We start from the raw sequence: 21,483 nt of genomic DNA on the forward strand, positions 1-21,483 counted from the left end.
GCTATGCTGATTTACGCCAGTTGAGAATCTGGTCCCACTGGTGTGTTTGGCCAAGACTTTGTTCGATCTAGCTTTCCCAGGGCTTTGTGCATATAGATACACTTGTGTTTATGGCAAGATAGCTACAGGATCGATACGGGAGGAATGGGCGTTGTTCGGAAAGTGGACTGTTATTGGTGGTGGTGGCAGCGGGTGTTCTGCACAGGCATGAGATGGACAGGAGTGAAACTGGGGGTGGATGGTTAGTTCCCCCATTAAAAATGTGCCTGGTGCTCTCAGTCCATTTCCTCATGTTATCCCCACAGCCGCCACTGCCACTGGTTGGGAGGGCAAGAGATATGGCCGTGGAACTGGGATTTCAGGTGGGATGTTGGAAGACACAGGATCTGTGGCTTCCACATGGGAGAGTAGTTTGGCTTTTGGATGCATGTTTTTGCTTCTGTTTACTTGTAAGTATCTCTAGCTTTTGTTCTTTTATTTGGACTCACTTAACCCAAAGTTAAGGAACTGGTTTTGCACTCCTTATAAATCACCTGTAAAATGCATGTGCCTGGAACACTGGGTCATACACATGCTGATAATTCACCAAAGTGTGGTATGTGAGATCTCTGAGCCTGTAGCCATCTGGGGCTATGTCTACACAGCAGAGTTATTTTGAAATAAGCTGTTCCGGAAGAGATTTTCCAGAATAGCTTATTTTGCAATAGCGCATCTACACACAAAATGCATATGAAAATAGTGATCAGCTATTTCAAAATAGAGCATCTAGACGCACTAGGATTTTGGATTCAAGCCCTTGGATGCACTATAGCTTATCGAAATAGCTCCTATTCCCCGTCTACCCAGCCCTTATTCTGAAATATCTGCTTCAGAACAGGCACTATTCCTTGTAGAATGAGGTTTACCAAATTAAAAAAAAAAACACACCATCCACTATTTTGAAATTACTTCGAAATACTAGTTGCCTTGTGTAGCCGCTCGCAAAGTTATTTTGAAATAGTGGCCATTAGTCCAAAATAACTTTTTTCTGTGTAGACACACCCTGGGTGTCCTAATCATGAGGGCTGGGTCTACATGTGCCCCTCCCTTTCGAAAGGGGCATGTTAATGAGCAGCTTCGAAATATGCTAATGAGGCACTGCAATGAATATGCAGCACCTCATTAGCATAATGGCAGCCGTGGTGATTCGAAAGTGCGGCTTTTCGAATCGTGCGCCTCCTGTGGAAACGGGACCTTCCGAAAGGAAACCCCCCCCCCCCCGTTTTCGAAAGCCCTTCTTCCGATCACCAGATAGGAAGAAGGGCCTTCAAAAACTGGGGGGGGTGTACTTTCGGAAGGTCCAATCTCCACAGGTGGTGCGCGATTCGAAAAGCCGCACTTTCGAATCACCACGGCTGCCATTATGCTAATGAGGCGCTGCGCATTCATTGCAGTGCCTCATTTGCATATTTAAAACCTGCTCATTAACATGCCTCTTTCAAAAGGAAGGGGCACCTGTAGACCCAGCGGAAATGTACATATCAGGAGTATTGAAGGAGTTACTGAAAAATGTTGAGAACCTGGGATTAAATCAGGCCACCAGAAAGTGCCCTTCCTTGGGAATTTTCCTTTGAGATGAAGGTTCGACACTTAGCTCCTAGTCCAGTTGCTTGCATACTGTGTTGCACGCCATGCCTATTTGCACACCAGATCAGCTGCTGATTGTGAAATCTACAAGAGAAGAACCCTACCAGAAGGCGTAGTCAGCAGAGTGCCATCCAGTTTATGAACCAAAATTAAAGATTGTTTTGATTTATATACATGTGCCAAAGGACACCCTGGATCCTTCACCAAGAATGAAAGTTGACAATGTGTTTGCCTCATGAGGACTTGGCCTGAGAGGTGCCCTGTCCAGACACAACAGTATCTTGTTGATTAAATCTTGTCTCTGGAACACATTTTTATTTGACATGTAACCATTTGTTCCCAATACTTCCACATGGGTTATCACCCAGATCTGTTCACTGCTTCTACTTGTTTTCACCATAAGTATGTCTAAATGCTGTGAGATTAATGGAGCAGTGATCTGAGATGGAACTGTTAAACTGGCGTGTCCTGCTCCTTTGGGAGCAGCTACTCTGTGAATAGTCCATGTCTGGTGACTGGATGCTCCAGAGAAATGCTCTGAAGGCCTAAGGGTCAGGATCTGTCTGTGTCTAATTGGTGAACAAAGGAAGGTCCTGCACAGGCCTTGAGAAGAGAGTTTGTATTGCCCATGGCTGGTGAAATCAGGGATCTGACCCAGAGTAAACACAGGTGAGATTTCATTATGGTAGGGGCAACTGGTAGGAAGGGGGTCCCAACCCTGGCTACCCCTGGCCAGCATCACAATGCAATTTAATTGAGACAGCATTTTATTATTGAATACATCAAGAAATAACAAAAATGGTACAATAACCTAACCAGCTTATGTGTGCCGATGCCTTCACCTGAGTTCCGCAGTACAGGTAAGAGCCTTCCTTTCAGCACCACCAGAGGAGGTTTGTACCTTAAGAATAATAGGATGTGAATTGTGGCCATTACTTGTTTCTGTGGGAGATAAGCATGTGCTTAAACCTGAGTATGTGGGGCAGTGCTTTGCTGAACCAGGGCCCTAATTCTGGATGTTGCTGTGAAGTTACTTATGATCATGTTTACAGCTGGAAAGTCCAAGGGAACTTCAGATTTGTTGCAATGGTATGATTGCATGCAATAACATCTTTGGGCTTAAGGGCAATTTTAGCTAATACTTTTGAGTTGGTATTAATTGCCAGTGATTTGACAACTATTTCATTGTGTTTATGGTTCTTTCCCCTCTGCCCCTTCCCTGAAATCAGGATGCATCATCTGATAAAAGAAGAATCCAGCTATAGAACAAGCAGCCTTGAAAATGCAACTCAAGAGAAAAGCAAAGAAAAGCTGCACATGAAACTGTGCAGTGGGTCTTGCCATGCTGAGCAAATACTCCAGACGCTGAACTCCTACCGGCTGAGTGGCATCTTTACGGATGTGGTGCTCCTCATTGATGGGCAGGAGTTCCCCTGCCATCGTGCCACCTTGTCAGCCAACAGCTCCTACTTCCAGGCCATGTTCGGTGGTAGCCTCAAGGAAGGCCATCAGGACATCATCAGCATCCAGAAGATCTCTGCCTCCACTATGAGCCTCCTTCTTGACTATATGTACGGGGGGAACATCATAATCCATGAAGACAATGTTGAAGATATCTTAGAGCTGTCTGACCTGCTTCAGATCTCCAAGCTCACAGATGCATGTGTCACCTTCCTCGAAGGCCAACTTCACCCCTGCAACTGCTTGGGCATCCTGAAGTTTGCTGACTCATTCTCCATTGCTTCTCTGGCTGAGAAAAGTAAGAGATTCATGCTAGAAGGCTTTGTGGAGGTGTCGTCTCATGAGGAGTTCCTGGAGCTGAACGTGAAGGAGCTGGTTGAGTATCTGTCAGATGAGCAGCTGGTGGTGCCCAAGGAGGAAGTGGTCTTTGAAGCGGTGATGCGTTGGGTACGGCATGATGCCCCCACTAGGAAAGGGGCTTTGAAGGATCTCCTTGAGCATGTGCGCCTCCCTCTGCTGGATCCCATGTACTTCCTGGAAAAGGTCGAAATGGATGAGCTCATCCAGGACTCCAGGGAGTGCATCCCTTTACTGTATGAAGCACGGAAGTACTATATCCTTGGGAATGAAGTCAGTTCTCTGCGGTCAAGGCCTAGGAGGTAAAACCAGGAAACATTTTCCTAAAGCCGGATGTCTGAGTCACAGATTCCGAGACATTAAGGTCAGACAGGACCATTGTGATCACCTAGTCTGACCTCTTGTATAACTCAGCCCAACATATGTCACCAGTAGTTACATAACAGGGAAGGTTATAGGTCTCTTCTTTGCAGTAAAGAGCATAAGAACAGCCATACTGGGTCAGACCAAAGGTCTATCTAGCCCAGTATCCTGTCCTCCAACAGTGGCCAATGCCAAGTGTCCCAGAGGAATGAACAGAATAGCTAATCATCATGTGATCCCTCCCCTGTCCCCTATTCCCAGCATCTGAAAAACAGAGTCTAATAGTTGTTGATGGACCTATCTTCTGTGAATTTATTTAGCTATATTTTGAATCCTGTTATAATCTTGGACTTCACAACATCCAGTGGCAAGGACTTCCATAGCAAAGTATTATCTAGGCCAATAGTCTTGGGTTGGAAAATACTTCTGCATTAGCATTGGCTAGTAGTAGTAGGTTATATAAAAATTCTCATGAGTTACTTATAAGGTTCCTTCTGTTAATGCCTTCTTAAATTGCCTTTCCTTATGTTGGAAAGGGGTAAAAATGAGAGCTACAAGAATGATTCTAGGTATGGAAAACATGCCTTTGTGGTGAGACGCTAACGAGGCTTAGTTTGTTTAGTTTATCCAAGAGAAGGTGAAGAGGTGGTGTGGTCCTAGTCTACAGGCACTTTGCTGCTAGAGACAGAACAGATTTCTAATAGTAGATAGCTCTTTAATCTAGCAAAAAAAAGGCTGCCTGAGATCCAATGGCTGGAACCTGAAGTGAGAACAATCTGTGTCGGAAAGACACACATTTAACGGTGAGGCTAATTTAACCATAAACAAGTTAACCCAGGTTGTGGTGGATTCTCCTTCAGCTGAAGTCTTCAAATCAAGGCTAGTTTGCTTGTTTGTTTGTTTAGGTTTTTTTTTTAAGATAGGCTGTAACACAAACGAGAGCTGCAGGTTAATGTACCAGTTACCAGCTGAGGTACTCTAGCTCATTTTATGCAGGAAGTTAGACTAACCCAGTGCCAGATACAACTCTTTACTCCTCCCATTCATCACTGGTACATCTGGAAAAGCTTTCCAAAGAAGGCTGGTGTTGTTAGCCCCATTTACCTGAGAGGACGACCTGAGTTTCAGAGGCTCAGAATGAGCTGCCCAATGTTTTAGTGAAATTTCTAAGAGCAAATGTGTCCAAAATGTCGAATTTTGGTGGAAAAAAGAGGGATGCTTTTCAACACCATTTTTTGGAAATTTCCCCTCCTTTCTCCTCATTTCCCCACTAACTAAAGAACGGATGAAAAAATCAGACGTTAAGAAAAAGTGTACATCTTCCGCAGTCCCCCCTTTTGTTTTGCATTAGCTTTAGGCAACGGCGATGGAGGTGACAGCTTCTGTGAACCCCTGGGCAAGGTGATTGTGTGGTGGGGCCTGACTCCAAGCTCCTGGAAGGGGTGGGGCCAAGGGCAGAAGGGGTGGGGCCAAGGGCAGTCAGTCATCAGCGCTGCCCAAGCCTGTTCCCCCCGACCCCGCCAGCACTTAGCACTGCCAAGAGCACACCACCTGGCACTCTGGTGCAGTGCTCTGGTGGGCATTCAAAGAGGCCCAGGGCTCTGATCATGGCTGCAGTAGCAGTGGCCAGGACCCTGGGCCCCTTTGAATCACAAAGCCCCTTTGTCCTCCTGTCAGTGGGCCAGGGCAGTGGGCAGTGTGGGTTCTAGGCCACTGCTTATGGACAGTCGCCCTGCGGTATTCTGAGTGGATAGGTCCCCACGGCATAGTGTGGGTGCAAGAAATACAACTGGAGAATCCCCAGCTTGCAGCTTAGCTTGCTAGGCCACCCAGCTTCCACAGAGCTGCAGTGCCCCTCTCAGCTCTGCTGCAAAGGGACGGCTAAGGGAGGGGTTGCTGTTTCACGCTGGATGCCGTTAGTGTGTGGAATTTACTGCCACAAGTCACTGGGATTTAAAAAGAGGCAGGATCATTCCGTGGCCAGTGATCGCATTGTAAGTAGACAGGCTGAGTAAGTGACTCTCATGCCTCAGGGGATCGGCTACTTGCATAGAACTGTAGGCCTGGAGAGGACCTCAAGAAATCATGCAATCCAGTGCCCTGCACTGAGGGAAGGACTAAGTTCTACCGAGACCATCCCTGGCAGCGGTTTGTCTGACCTGCTCTTAAAATTATTCAACCTCCCCAGGCAATTTATTCACGTTTTTAACCACCCTGACAGTTAGGAAGTATTTCCCAATGTCCAACCTAAACCTCCCTTGGTGTGGTTTAAGCCCATTACTTCCTGTCCTATCCTTGGAAGTTAAGGAGAACACATTTCTCCCTCCTCCTTGTAATAACCTTTTATGTACTTTAAAACAGTTATTATCTCCCCCTTAGTCTTTTCTTCTCCAGACTACCCACCCCAGGTAACTTAATCTTCTGTCAAAGGTCTAGAAAACATGCCCTGTGATGATTTTTGTCGTCCTTCTCCAATCTTTCCCATATCTTTCCAAATATGTGATGCCCAGAAATGAACACAGTACTCCACTCGAGGTCTAATCAGCGCAGCGTGGAACAGAGGAATTGCTCCTCCTGTCTTGCGTACAAGGCTCCTGCTAATACAGCCCAGAATAATGACCCTTTTTTGCGATGGTGGTTAGGGTTGCTAACTTGCACTGGCAGTTACCCCAGGAGATCTTTTTCCCAACATGATTGAATGTTGGTTTTTAAATATATCCCAGTCAGATCTCCGGGATTGCTTTCAGTAGTCCCTGGGAGGCTGATGCAGTGTTACACCATTGACCAGAAGAGGGCAAACTATGGCCCACAGGCTTCATCTGGCCCATCGGATACGTCAGACCAGTCTGTGAGCTCCGGCCAGGGAGTAGGATTGTGACAGCCCTGCTGGGAGGCGCCTAAGCCAACTCCCATGCAGTGTGATGGGCAGGAGTGGCTAGGCCCTGCCTCCCTTCTGTCCCCTCACCCAGCCCTGCAGCCTTAGCTCCCTGTCTGGACAGTGTAACTGGGTGATGGGGGCAGTGAATAAGGGGGTGGATATCCTGGGGAGGCAGTCAAAGGGCAGGGACTGGGGGTTGGATAGGGGGCCATGTATCCCTGGGGGATCAGGAGGTGGAATGAGGGGATGGTCAGGGAGTGGGGAGCATGGGGGTCAGATGGAGGTGAGGTCCTGGCAGGTCATGGAGCTGGGGAGTGGGAGGGGTTAGCTATGAGCCAGGGGTTGGCCATGTCAGGCAATTCAAGGAGATACAGCCTCCCTCAGCATTCCCTATCTGTCTATACCATTTCTGTACCCAATGTGGCCCTCAGATCAAAAAGTTTGCCCAGCCTTGCTCTTGACAACTCATATTTAGCCTTTAAGCCCAGATCCCTTCCTGCAGTACTTTCTCCTCCCACACGGCATGTGTGCACCTGATTGCATCTCCCGAGAGTGGAGTACTCTGCATAGCTACGACATAGCTACTTAGCTACGACAGATCAGGAAAGGGATCTTGGAGTTATAGTGGATAGTTCTCTGAAGACATCCACGCAGTGTGCAGCGGCAGTTAGTAAGGCAAATAGGATGTTAGGAATTATTAAAAAAGGGATCGATAATAAGACAAAAGATATCATACTTCCCCTATATAAAACTATGGTACGCCCACATCTTGAGTACTGCGTGCAGATGTGGTCTCCTCACCTCAAAAAAGATATATTGGCATTAGAAAAGGTTCAGAAAAGGGCGACTAAGATGATTAGGGGCTTGGAACGGGTCCCATATGGGGAGAGGCTAGAGAGACTGGGACTTTTCAGTTTGGAAAAGAGGCGATTGAGGGGCGATATGATAGAGGTATATAAAATCATGAATGGTGTGGAGAAAGTGAATATAGAAAAATTATTTACCTTTTCCCATAATACAAGAACTAGGGGACACCAAATGAAATTGATGGGTAGTAGGTTCAAAACTAATAAAAGGAAATTTTTCTTCACACAGCGCACAGTCAACCTGTGGAACTCCTTGCCCGAGGAGGCTGTGAAGGCCAGGACTCTATTAGGGTTTAAAAAAGAGCTTGATAAATTTTTGCAGGTTAGGTCCATAAATGGCTATTAGCCAGGGGTAAAGTATGGTGCCCCTAGCCTTCAGAACAAGGGCAGGAGATGGATGGCAGGTGATAAATCACTTGATCATTGTCTTCTGTTCTCCTTCTCTGGGGCACCTGGCATTGGCCACCGTCGGCAGATGGGATGCTGGGCTGGATGGACCTTTGGTCTGACCCAGTATGGCCATTCTTATGTTCTTATGTTCTTATGCATTTGTCCCCAATGAATTTCATCCCATTTACCTCAGACCAGTTTGAATTTGCTCACTCTCCCTGCAGGGTATTGTCCACAGGGGTCAGGAGGACACCTGCTATATGTTGCAGTGCACAGTTTGATTTGGGGGTTAGTTTGTTCTGTTTTTCCCTGAAGCAGCAGGTATGGGCCACTGATGGGGAAGGGCTCAGCTGGAAAGGCACATCTTGTGTTTGGTCCTGAGCGTTTGGGAGGAACGTTGCTGTAACATGTTCTGACGCTGGTCCCTGGAATCAGCTGGGGTGGAGAGAGGGAATTGTTATTGCAAGTCCTGAGACAGTGCCCCAGCCACCCTCCCTCTTGTCAACCTGTTGGGCGGAATGTCCTTCCTCCAACTTTTATTTTATTGCTAGCTAATACTGCAGCTGCAGTGTGTCAATGCTGTTCTCTTCTGGCCAGGAGTTTGCCATGTACTGACTGCCAATAAACCTTGGTCTCCTTTGTCTCTAGTTTCGTTCCTGAGGCTGGCAGCAGTCTTATTCATAAGCAATATAAATGTCAGCAGACATACCATTTACAGAGTGGGGACCTGAGGTAGCTGGGCCAATCCAATGGAGAGCTTCAAACACCAAGAGCACCACATTGAACTCTGACCAGGGTCTCTTCCCTCTAACTATTTCCATCCACATGTGGAATAAATTTTGTTATGTGCACCAAGGCATATGTGGATGTGCACCACCTATAAAAACACATGCTGCTGGCTATGGATGCAGTAGGTGCTCTGCTAATCAGCTGGGGGATGCCTGAATCAATCCTGGGTGGCTGCCCAAGTGCTCAGCTTACAGGGAACACTGCCTGTGACTCTATTTAAGAGATGCTGGGCAATGCACAAGCCTATAACAAAGCCAACTCCTGCCCCAAAGTGCTTACAAACTACATTGCAAAGATGGACAAAGGCTGGGAGGAGAAACTGAGGGGAAGTGACTTGCCCAAGGTCACCCAGAAAGTCAGTGGCAGCGTTGGGAATAGAACCTGGTCGGGGCTGGGGGGGGGTCTCCTGATTCTAATTTCAGTGCCATATCCACTACAGAATACTGCCTAGTCCAATGGGACTCCTGATGGTAGTAGGGCTCCTGATGCTTTCTACCAGACAATACAGTAGGAGGGTAAATCTTGGCATGTGACAGTAGAACAGAAAGTTGGGACTGTTGCTTTAATATTTATCCATGTGTTGCCCATTCTAGGTTCATGGAGTTGGCAGAGGTCATAGTGGTTATAGGTGGGTGTGACAAGAAAGGCCTCTTGAAGCTTCCCTTCACAGATGTGTACCACCCGAAAAGCAGGCAATGGACTGCACTATCCAGCGTCCCAGGGTATACCAAATCGGAGTTTGCAGCCTGCACCCTGAAGAATGACGTGTATATATCAGGTGAGAAACCCAGATCACAGCCCCGTAGCTGCACCTCCAAGCATGTCTCAGAGAAACATTTGCCTCTCCAGCTGCAGAGTGACCAAATCTGTTATATGTGCACATCTGAGACCTATCACAAAGTCATCCCTGCAGTTGTGCAGACCTGCGTTTCTTCGCTGTTATCACACACCCGTGGTTAGCAGTGTTCCTTGAACATGTAGCTGGAAATGCAAGTGGCTGAGAATTCATTCCCAATATAACTGCTTGGCCATAGATTCATAGATGTTAAGGTCAGAAGGACCTTTGTAATCATCTAATCTGAGCACCTGTTTAACACCATCCAGAGAACTTGCTCCAAATAGTTCCTTGCACAGATCTTATAAAAAAACATCCACTCTTGACTTACAAATTGTCAGTGATGGAGAAGCCACCACTCTGGTAAGCTGTCACAGTTCTCACTATTAAAAATGTACACCTTGTTTTCAGTCTGAAGTCATGTAGCTTCCATTTCCGCTCATTGGACTGTGTTATATGGTGGTACACACACACACACCCCTCATAGAGCTGGAAGGGACCTTGGGAGGTCATCAAGTCCAGCCCCCTGTCCTCTTGGCAGGACAAAGCACCACCTCTGACAATTTTTTTTCTTTTAAATCTGTTTGTCCCAGACCCCTAAATGGCCTTCTCAAGGATGGAGCTCACAACCTTGGGCTTAGCAGGCCAATGCTCAAGCCATATACCAGACCAAAGGGCCCATTGTAAAATATTGGTCTGCCATGTAGTTATTCAGACTGTCCTTTATTCTTCTCATTGTTAAACTAAGCAGACTGAGCTCCTTCACCTTTATTATAGGCAGGTTTCTAGTCCTTTCTTCTCCTGCCTGACTTCTTACTCCTGTCCAATGTATCAACATCCTGCTTGAACTGTGGGCACCAGAAGTGGACACAAGATTCCACCCGTGGTTCTCTGCTCCAACGTGAGATTCCCCTGTTTCTGCATTCCATGATCGCATTAGCTCTTGTCACTGCTGTGCCACTGTTAATGCTGTTTGGCTACCTGTGTTCAGCAACACTGCTCCAGCACCATCCATCAACAGGTGAGAAAATCAGGAAACCCCAGCTGGCACTAGATACACATCTCCTCAATCACTTTGGAGCACCTGTTGGGGGCCAACGAGATGACCCCACATGCAGCTGTGGCCAAAGACAGACAGTTCCTCTTGACGCTGATGACTTCTCACAGACCAGATTGGAGGGTGGTCTGAGGACTCTGAGGTTTGGCGATCTAAAGCCTCTTGCGTTTTGTGGGAAATGTTTTTTCTTGTGAGAGTTGCAGCTGAGGTTTGCAGCTCTGAATTTCAGCTGGCTCACTTACACACCTAAGCTCTGCAGTTTAGATATGAATGGTCACAGGGCACGCCTGCCCTGCGTACACTCCAGCCCCATGACAGGGACACCTGTCTCAGTTTCCCTCTTGTGCAGTCCCCAGAAAGAGTCCAATGTATCTTCCTAGTTAGAAATAAAGCTCTTGGAGAAATAATTTTTATGTGACTCGTGTACATGGAGTTCCACAACCCTAGTCCAGGATTCCCCCAGCATACTCCAAAACTGTGCCTGCAACATACAACCCCAGCATCCCTCAGCGTGGTACTGGCTTCCATTGGCATGGCTCCAGAAACTCCCAATGTACTCTGCTTCTGCCTGTGCACCAAGGGAACACCCCCCCAGCCCTTCCAGCTGGAGTGCCATACTCCTCTTCACACCAGGAATCCCCCAGCCTCTCTGCTGGGACCCTCCCTTCGTCCCCCGGCCCTCTCACAGTTACCTTGTGTCCAGCTCTTCAGCTCTGGAATGGTTCCTACATCCCTGAGCCTCCAGCTCAGAGCCAGCAGGTAACTCCTCCTGCTGCTCTCCTGCCTTCTGCCCTCTGGCCCTGGCTCTCTGGCTTAGGGACGCCAGCCAGAAAACCCCTCTTGCCTTCAGCACTCTCCCAAGCATGGACAGCACACCAACACAGCAGGAAATAGAACAAACCTCTGTGGCAGGGAGTCTCAGAGCCTGCACTGCAGGTCTAGAAAGAACAATGTGGATATTTCCCAAGCCCAGACAGCTGCACGGACACTTTTAGCTCCATCACATAAGCCCCATGAGCTCAACTGACCTGGGCTTGGAGATTTGTTTCCACTGGCCGTTTTTCCACCCCCCTGTGTAGACATTCCTCTCACTTCTGCTCCCTAGCTTTTCCCCAAAGGCCTCTTCCTCAGCAGCACTTTCCTGCTGGCCAGCCTTCTGAACTGGCCAAACGGGAGCGTCTGGCCTGATGCAAGGGAGTGCAACCTACATCATTCACAGTGGCCAGTCACTGTATCACTTGCCTTTGGAGGGTCTCCCCAGCTGTCACTAATATGCTGACGGTCCTGTCATTTATTCCTCCACTATTCTGTTTGTGTGAAGTTGCTGGTTTAATTACAGAAACTGGGCACAGTTAAGAGAAGAGCTGCTGTCTGCCTGCCCTTTTAGATGTAGTGTTTGTGCAGTAATAACATGCAAAGTGCTGGTATGGTGCTAGTGATGAAATATCCCCCAGCGCTAGGAGACTCGTGTAGCTAGAGTCAACGTACCTCAAGTCAAATGTCTGGCATGGCCCCACTGCGGGAGGTGAATGGTAGAAACTTTCCTATCAACTTCCCTTACTCCTTGTGACTGCAAGCAGTACCAGAGTTAACCACCACCTCTCTAGGCAACACACTCCAGTGCCCTCAAAGTTCAATTTAGCACGTGGCCTACTAAACACATTGACTCAAACCCCAGAGATGGACCTCTGGGGTGTCGATCTTCATGTAAGTGTAGATGGGCCCTACATGTGCACCCCTCACTGGAACATCAGAGCATCTTTCCTTGTTTGAGCGCACGCAAAGCATGCTTAGTGCTTCATGGGAAACACCAGGAGATGCTGTCCATGCCCCAGGGACCACATATAGGAATTCCAGACTGGCTTTGACACAGGGTCTATCTAGTAGTATCCAAGGTTCACCACCAAGATAATAGGCATGTGTCTTACTTCTCCTGGAGCCCTTGGACTTTTCTTTCTTCTCCTTCTCCACCTTCTGCCGTTACAAGCCAGATCCTTGCAACAGGAGCTAAATCAATGCACGGTAGTGTTGTTTGTCATTTACACTAAGCTGCTGCACTGCCTATCAGTTCGAAGGTGGTGGTGGTACCGGCTCTCTCTTTGATCCTATGGGGGTGTCTCTGTCTGTCTTCCAGGGGGGCACATCAACAGCAGCGATGTTTGGGTCCTGAGCTCCCAGCTGAATGTCTGGATCAAAGTTGCCTGTCTGCACAAGGGGAGATGGAGACACAAGATGGCAACTCTTCAGGGCAAGGTATGTACTTAGCAAATACTATTGCACCACGAGGCTGTGAAGCACTGGAATGTGTTGCCTAGAGAAGTGGTGGATTCTCCATCCCAAGAGGTTATTAAGTCCCAGCTTCACAAGGTCCTGGCTGGGATGACTTAGCTGGGGTTGTTGAAGCAGGGGGCTGGACTAGATGGCCTTCAGAGGTCCCTAGGGATGGAGAATCTACCACCTCTCTAGGCAATGCATTCCAGTGCTTCACCACACTCCTGGTGAAGTAGTTTTTCCTAATATCCAACCTACACATCTACCTCTTTAACTTCAGACCATTGCTCCTTGTTCCGCTATCTGACACCACTGAGAACATTTTCTCACTGTCCTCTTTAGAGCTTTCCTTCAGGAAGTTGATAGGGAGCATAATAACAGGACAATATGCCTCCAACATTCCAGGGACAACTGGCTAGTTGTAGTAGAACTAAAAAGGATCTGGAAGTTATTGTGAATAACAATTTCGTGGGATCACAGAACACTAGAACTGGAAGGGACCTCAAGAGCTCATCGAGTCCAGTCCCTTGTCTTCTTGGCAGGACCAAGCACCGTCCAGACCATCCCCGATAGATATCTAGGTAACCTGCTCTTAAATATCTCAAGTAATGGAGATTCCACAACCTCCCTAGGCAATTTATTCCAGAGTTCAACCACCCTTACAGTTAGGAAGTTTTTCCTAATGTCCAACCTAAACCTCCCTTGCTGCCATTTAAGCCCATTGCTTCTTGTCCTGTCCTCAGAAGCCAAGGACAACAATTTTTCTCTCTCCTCCTTCTAACCCTCTTTTAGGCACTCAGAAACAGCTTTCATGTACCCTCTCAGTCTTCTCTTTTAAATGAGAGCAAATAATGTGATGCCACTGCCAAAAAAAAAAAATAAAGGCAAATATGCCGGGATGTGTTATCAGGAGTGTTGTGTAAAATGCAGGAGTTCATTGTACCACGCTACTCCACGCTGCTCGTGACGCCTCAACTAGTGCAGTGTGACCAACTGGTTCTGAGTGCCACACTTTAGGAAAGACATGGATAAATTAGAGTCCAGAGGAGAACAACAGGAATGATAAAAGGGCTGGAAATCCTGAACTAGGAGAAAAGATTTTTTTTTTAAAAAAAAGAGGGATGTGTATAGTCTTGAGAAAAGAAAGGGTGGACCTGTCTCCAAAGATACTGAGGGCTGTCATATGGCGGATAGTGATCAATTGTTCTCCACTTCCAGTGGAGGTAGGGTATGTAGTAAGGGGCTTAGTCTGCAAAAAGAAACATTTAGATTAGATATTAGGAAAAACTCTTCTAACTATGTGAGTGGTTAAACTCTGGATTAGGCTTCAAAGGGCAGTTGTGGAACCCCATCTTTGAAGGATTTTAAGAACAGGGTGGGACAAATACCCGTAAAGGATTACTTGGTCCTGCCCCAGCGCAGGGGGGCTGGACATGGTGACCTCTCGAGGTCCCTTCCAGTCCTACATTTCTATGGTTTTTCCATCTCTCTGATAATAGAGTTGGCAGTAGGAATTCATTCACTCCATTTGGTTATCATGACATAGGGAGTAATTCTGCTTCCATCAAAGTTCAATAACAAGATCATTGTTGTGTAGTGGCTTAAATGGTCTAATATAAAATCTGATACTTGCAACGATAAAATATAGGACCAGAGGAGACAGAGCCATGTGGTGATTAGAGCTTTGTGTGCCCTTGGACATCCTCTTGCTTACCTTATGAAAACAAAAGAGCAGTCCAGTAGCAGTTTAAAGACGAACAAAACAATTTATTAGGAGGTGAGCTTTCGTGAGCTTTTATGTTCTGAAGAAGTGGGTCTGTCCCATGAAAGCTCACTGCCTAATAAATTATTCTGTTAGTCTTTAAAGTGCTACTGGACTGCTTCTGTGTTTTGATAGAATATAGATGAACACGGCTACCTCTCTGTTACCTTATGGAGTTCAAGCTGTGGGTTTCTCCTCTGTCTTGCTGGCCCTCAGTCACACAGTAACAAGCCAGCTCACCTCTTGTCTGCCCCTTTGTGGCTAGGGGTGATGCTACAGTACCTGCCTCAGTTTCCCTTCTTCCAGGTTCCTTCAGAACTCCAGAGAGAAATTCTTCTCCAGGTCACCAACACCCTTCCTTTGGGCTGGATTTATGACACTAACAAATATTCCATGTGGACGTTCCCAAAGGCCCATGAAATCTATGCTCTGGGCCTCCCCACTTAGCAGGGGATGGGCTTTTCCATATAGACTGGGTTTTCTACTGGAGCCTACTTATGCCCAGCAGTCGTGGTGCTCAGTTTTGGTTTCTCTGAGTGACTCCCTGTCTAGGGAGCTTCTTGCTGCTCTTCACAAGGCAGTCAACAAGGTCCACCGACCTCTGGGGGAGGGGGCAAAGGGCACAGTTGCCCGAGGGCCTGGTGTTTCGAAGGGGCTCAGAGCTCTTTGGCAGCGGTGTCGGCCATAGCGCTGGGCCCCTATAAAATGCTGCACCAGCATCACTCAGCTGTGGGGAGCCAGCTCCTCTGTCTGGGAGGTACTAAGGGTTGACTGCCCTAGGCCACGCCCCTTTGCCCTTGTGCCTGCCCCTTCCGGAGCCGTGGAACCGGGCCCCCCCCCATCTTGCCTTGGGGTCTACCGTGGTCGTCAGTCCTGCTGCAATCAGCTAATCCTTGCTACCATGGGCCTGTGGAGTAATTAGCATCGGGTGATCCCAGGCCTCTAGCCCCTCCTCAGAGGTCTCTTTGCCCCTCAGCTGTTTGTCTTTTGCATCGGCCCCTTCAGGATCGTTATGTGCAAAACGAGGCGTCGTATTCTGTCCCCACCCCGCTCCCAGCATGACTTCTACTGACTTACTCTGCTCCTTCCGTGGCAGCTCTACGCAGTGGGGGGGTTTGACGGCTTTTATCGCCTGGCCAGTGTGGAATGCTACGACCCCTTCTCCAACAGCTGGTCTCTTGTTGCCCCTCTGCTGGAAGCGGTGAGCTCGGCGGCTGTGGTCCCCTGTGTGAACAAGCTGTACGTGATCGGGGGTGCTCTGGATGACAGCGCCAACACAGACAAGGTACAGTGGCCCCAGGGCAGGGTGGGGATAAAGGGGAGTTTGCTTTGGTTGAGATGGCACTTATAGTAGGGGAGAGCTTCCTAATGGTTAGAGCAGAAGAGTAGAAGTCAAGTCTCCTGGGTTTCATTCCTTGCTTAATGTGTACCCTTGGGCAAATCACTCACATTTTCTTCATCAATATCTCTGTCTGTGAGATGGGGATGATATTTACAGCACTGAGCACATTACAGATGGTTATTCTTGTGTGTTTAGATTGCAGTCATGCCTAGAACAGTTGGTCATGAGGCAGGGCCCCGTTGCGCCAGGTGCTGTACAAACAGTCCCCGCTCCTGTAGCATATACATACAGTTCCATGCCATGTGGGGCTATCTCACAGTCTGGTTCATTAAGGAGAGCTGGGCCCAGCCTCACCTGTGGCTGATGACTTCTCAGGCGAAGCCTGATCCAGGCTTTAGAAGGATTGCCACCTCAGACTGACGCTATTGCAAGAGGCTTTTCCCCCCTACCTCTCATAATGTCATTTCCTTACAATTAGTATTGAAATCTCCTGGATTGTTTTCAACAGTCACCGGGTCCAGGAGCCTTCAGGCCCATCCCGGAGGGGTGGCAGCCCTACTCATTAGCAAAGCCCGCAAGCGGTGAAGCTGGGAAGGAGAATGTCAGAAGGGAGGCAGGCTCCTGTGGCAGTCCCTGGGGCTGGGGGAAGAGAGGGGAGAGGCCTCTGAATCCCTGCCCTCTCCTGCCCCTGACACACCCCCACCCATCGCTTCCCCCGTGGGTTTGGGGCAGTCCCCTCTTCCCCTGGAGGGGCGCAGCCTAGGAGCAATGCTTTCGGCTGTGGGGCAGAGACAGGACTTCCCTCATACTTGTCAGATGTGGTGTGGTGCTCACATTGAGTTTGGGGGGTGATGTAGGGGGTATGTGCCCCCCTGTGCAGCCCCACCCATTGCCAGTGAACATACCTGTGGGAGTGGAGAGAGCCATGGTGCTATCAGCATATAAAACTAACCCCCATCCAAACCCCAATTCAAACAGACAAGGCCCTCTCTGCCTGTAACACCCCAGAGGCTTGGCTTTCTCAGGGCACATCTTCCGGGCAATCAAAATTCCCCAGCTGGATGGGGGCTCTGGCTGAGGGGTGTTTAACTACAGTGTGGATGTTTTGGGTCAGTCTACGGCCTGAGTTCTAGCACCCTGCGAGGTGAGGTGATGTTTGGCCCCATGTACACTGCAATTAAACAGCTCGAGTCCAAGTCTGGTGGTGTGGGCCAGCTGCGGATGTCCAACCTCAGTGTAGAAATAGCCTCAGTGACACACAGCCACTTATGGGCTTGTTTAGGGTGGTTCAGACAATCACACTGCTTATTCCCTGGAGATTATCTGACTGGGGAAGGCCTTTACACACCAGATAGCCTGCTGCAGCACTCTTCCGTTAACTGTTACAATAAGCAGAAATATTCAGGACTTTTCCCTTCAGTTCACTTCACAAATGTATAACTAATGGACACACGCACACACACACGCACACACACACACACACACACACGCCTCCTCTCTGCAGGGTTGCCAACCCACAGAAATTTCATTTACAGACAAAATGTGAAAAATGTATGGATAGACAAATTTGTTATGGACATAATTGGCCAAAAGTGAAAAGTAATCATTGTCATTCCTACCTCACAAGAACAATATTCAGTGTAACTCACTTTTCTTTAGCTAGTCATGTTGCCAATGTGCTGACATTAACTCAGTGGGATAATGTAGATGAGAACATTGCGTGGATCACGTGATTCGCGTTACGTCACCTCAACCATTGAGCTAAATGAACAACTAAAACATCCAATTTCTGCTGCTTCACAGTAAAATGGCTGAAGAAGCACAGAAAAAAATTAATTGCTATAGAATAATTGCTGTTTTTGGAAATTTTATTGCACTTTTACGAAATTTACAGACACCTGAGTTTTTTTGTGGGCTTTATGGACATGTCCGATTTAGGCTAATTTTTTACAGACTGTCCATAAATTTACTGATGGTTGGCAACCCTGCCTCACTGTATGAAGCAGATGCCACTCCCATTTTACACAGTGGGGCATTGCCCTGGCAGATGCCTCCATTTTTAAACATCTCCTGACTTTGCGGGTCTTGTGTAGGTGGCGAACTTAATGCTTTCAGGTCTGATTTGTTATTCAAATGTGACGAGGGCTCACAGCACCCTTTGAACTCTTTTGGAGGTGCAGATGCTGTGTACCTCTCAAAACTGGGCAATTTAAGGCAGCCAGTTGGGTCCCCAGAAACTCAAAATTTTAGATACTTCTGAAAGAACAGCAGTCTAAGGGCCACATTCTTAAAGGTATTCAGGCACCTAACTCCTGATGGTTTCATGGGGAGTTAGGCACCTCAGTGCCTTTAAACATCTAGGCCTAAGTGACTTGCCCAAAGTCAGATACCAGCCAGAAAACAGGTGTCCTGACTCCCAAGTCCTGATCTCGGTCCACAGGAAAAAGCACCTTCTCCCATTTATTCATTTTATGACAGATGCACAGCAGTGGGTGGCTCAAAGGGACTGTGCGGTCCAAGTGTGTTGGGTTTTAGTTGCTAGGATTTTGCCTAAGCAAGGATACCACGGGAGTCTGTGTTTCAGTAGCCAGTTTTCTGCTTCTCCCCCCAGGTCCAGTGCTATAATCCGGAGGAGAATAAATGGACATTCCTGTCTCCTGCCCCCTTCTATCAGAGATGCATTAATGCTGTCTCCTTGGACAACATGATTTATGTTGTGGGTGGACTCCTGAGTAAAATCTTCAGCTATAATCCCAGGAAAGATATCTGGAGAGAAGTAGCCTCTCTTCCAGGACCTCTGGTAAGGAGAAACTTCATTAAGAAGCTTCTGTTGTCTCCTCATTTTCCAGGTAGTCTCAGTGAGCACAAGAATATTTATAGACCATTATAGGTATGGTTCTAAAGGTGCTCATTGTAACTCCATTGAGCACTTCGGTACATGCTTAAATTCAAGCACGTAAATAATCACTGCTCCACACCAGAGGTGGTTAAAATGTTTCGGCAATACATATATTTTTAAATGAAAGATGGCTTTTCATCCAGAATGCTAGTTTTCATTTTGGTCAACATTTTCTGATTTTTCAGTGATGTGGGGTAGGAGGGAGACCAAATTTTCTATTTGGTAAAATTTAGGGCTGTCAAGTGATTGAAAAAATTAATCATCAGCCTGGGTTCATGTCTTCTGGAATGGCAGTCAAAGCATGAAGGGACATATGACTGTTTTAGTATATCTGGCAAATAAATACCTTGCAATGATGGCTAGAAAAGTGCAGTGCAACGTGCAAACCCCTGATCTCACCTTCGGGTGAGGTTGTAAATAAAAAGCAAGCGGCCTTATCTCCCATACATGTAAACAAACATGTTTGTCTTAGTGATTGGCTGAACAAGAGGTAAGACTGAATGGAGTTGAAGATTGAAAGTTTTACATTATTTTTGAGTGCAGTTGTGTAATGAAAGAACCTACTTTTGTAAGCTGCACTTTCCCAAAAAAAGAAATTGTACTACAATATTTGTATGAGGTGAATATAAAAATACTATTTATTTTATTGTTCTTACATTGCAAACAGTTGTAATAAAAATAGTAATATAAAGTGAGCACTGCTGACTTCATATTCTGGGTTGTAGCTGAAACCAACAGGTTGGAAAATGTAGAAAACCATCCAAAATTTAATAAATTTCAACTGGTATTCTGTTTTTAACAGTACGATTAAAATGGTGATTCATTTTTGAATAGCGATTAATTTTTTTAGTTAATTGCATGAGTTGACTGCAATTAAATGACAACTCTAGTAAAATTATTTCAGTTATGATAAAAATTTCATTTCTGAAAAGACAAAAATTCATTTTTTTTTTGGGCTGGAGGGAAAAAAGAGAAAAGCTCGAACAATTTTTATTTAAATTAAAAAAAGTCAGATGTTTTCATTATTGAAAATTTGGTAAGAAATTCAAAAATATGTATTTCTGCTAAACAAACAAAACCCTTTCAACCTTTTTCAATCAGCTCTACTCAGCAGCTTGCATGATTAAGCCAGAAGTGCAGTCAGTTTCATGCTGGGGTGACAGTTTGCCTTATTGTGCAATTCTTGAGCACCTGCTAGTTTTGAGAGGCACAGGACAGAACAGCAAAGATCACATCATGCAGTTCAAGCAGGATCTCCTGTGTTTGCTGTCTAGACGTCCAAAAAAATCTACGAGCATCGCCCAGAAACCTCCCCTCCTGGTCCCAAGGGGCTCACAACATCTGTGCCCTACACCACTTGTTCTCTGTTTATTCCTCCTCCCCCCCACCATTAGATACATCATCACCCAACTGTAGAGGACAGAGATGAGTCAGCTGAGACTAGAGCATGGTCCCCACTGTGCTCTTGTTCAGTCTTCCCTTTGAGCCCTGTTGCATGAAGCTGGGAGAGATGCCCTCACCTGTCCCTCCTTTCCTCCTCACTGCCCACAGGAGAGCTGCGGCGTGACGGTGTGCAGTGGGAAGATCTACATCCTGGGTGGCCGGGACGAGAACGGGGAAGGCACTGACAAAGCTTTCACCTTTGACCCAGTGACGGGGCATGTGGCGCAGCAGCCCCCATTGCAGCGCTGCACCAGTTATCACGGGTGCGTTACCATTCTCCAACGTGTCAGCCCATGAACCTTCCACTCCCTTCCCCTGCCCAGGAGGAATCGCCCTGGAGAAGGCAGCTCCCTGGAGTGCCAACAAATGACCCTCCATCTTGTTCATTATTGATCTGTGCCAGTCCTTGTGAAAGAGCAATGATAGGTGACCAATGCAGGCCTGCTGTGACTTTGAGACACCAGCTAGAGTGAAGGCTGGGGTGAGTGGGTTATTTAATGTTCACAGCCATGATTGCTCTCGTTGTTTTTGGTGGTGGTGAATGCTGTTTTATGCTGGGGATGAAGGGACGTGGGGGGTGCATAACACGCAGAGCAGGGAACGCTGTGCTAAGACCATACCCTCCAACAGGTCTTTTGTAAAACTCACCAGTTTTAAGTGTCTGCAAGGTACCGGCTCCTATTTAATGAGTTTTAATTATCTTAGGCCTATCCGGTATCTGCTTAAGACAAGAAGGGTTTCACTACAGATTCCAGTAGCCCAATTAATTACAACCAGAGGCCCTGAATTCTGCAGGCGTCTACATGTGTGACTCATCGGTACGGTTCAGATTCTGTCACAGGTATTTTTAGGAAAAGTCAGGGACAGGTCATGGGCAGTACACGAAAATTCATGGAAGCCTGTGACCTGTCCTTGACTTTTACTAGAAATATCCCAGAGAAGAGGAGGGACAAAAACCGTGTGGATAGGGCATGCAGCTGCTACAGTCCTGGTGCAAACGCTCACCGCTACTTCTCTAGCCCCTGAGGTCAGCGTGTGCGAGTTCTTTCTCTGATCCCAATCCGCAGAGAACATGATGAATTACAGCCCTGGCTGGTGAACATGGCTCTTAGCTCACACTGCAGAGATTTGTCCTTTTAGCTGT

The 21,483-nt window shown here is 47.2% G+C and overlaps 1 protein-coding gene across 1 annotated transcript; it reads left to right on the forward strand.

Annotated features, from left to right (window-relative positions):
• Nucleotides 1-2,856: 2,856 nt before the first annotated feature.
• Nucleotides 2,857-20,636, forward strand: KLHL35 (kelch like family member 35). The gene is made up of 6 exons (XM_074979641.1): nt 2,857-3,746; nt 9,324-9,508; nt 12,757-12,875; nt 15,752-15,940; nt 18,609-18,797; nt 20,448-20,636. The coding sequence occupies exons 1-6, from the start codon at nt 2,857-2,859 to the stop codon at nt 20,634-20,636; spliced, it is 1,761 nt and encodes a 586-aa protein (XP_074835742.1).
• Nucleotides 20,637-21,483: the final 847 nt, after the last annotated feature.

The sequence above is a fragment of the Carettochelys insculpta genome, chromosome 1, assembly GCF_033958435.1.
Source record: "Carettochelys insculpta isolate YL-2023 chromosome 1, ASM3395843v1, whole genome shotgun sequence".
NCBI classification, from domain to species: Eukaryota; Metazoa; Chordata; order Testudines; family Carettochelyidae; genus Carettochelys; species Carettochelys insculpta.

Coding starts and splice junctions, on each gene's coding strand:
- KLHL35 (XM_074979641.1), top strand. CDS start 2,857: ATGCATCATCTGATAAAAGAAGAATCCAGCTATAGAACAAGCAGCCTT. Junction 9,509..12,756: donor GAATGACGTGTATATATCAG/GTGAGAAACCCA, acceptor TCTGTCTTCCAG/GGGGGCACATCAACAGCAGC. Junction 15,941..18,608: donor ACAGCGCCAACACAGACAAG/GTACAGTGGCCC, acceptor TTCTCCCCCCAG/GTCCAGTGCTATAATCCGGA.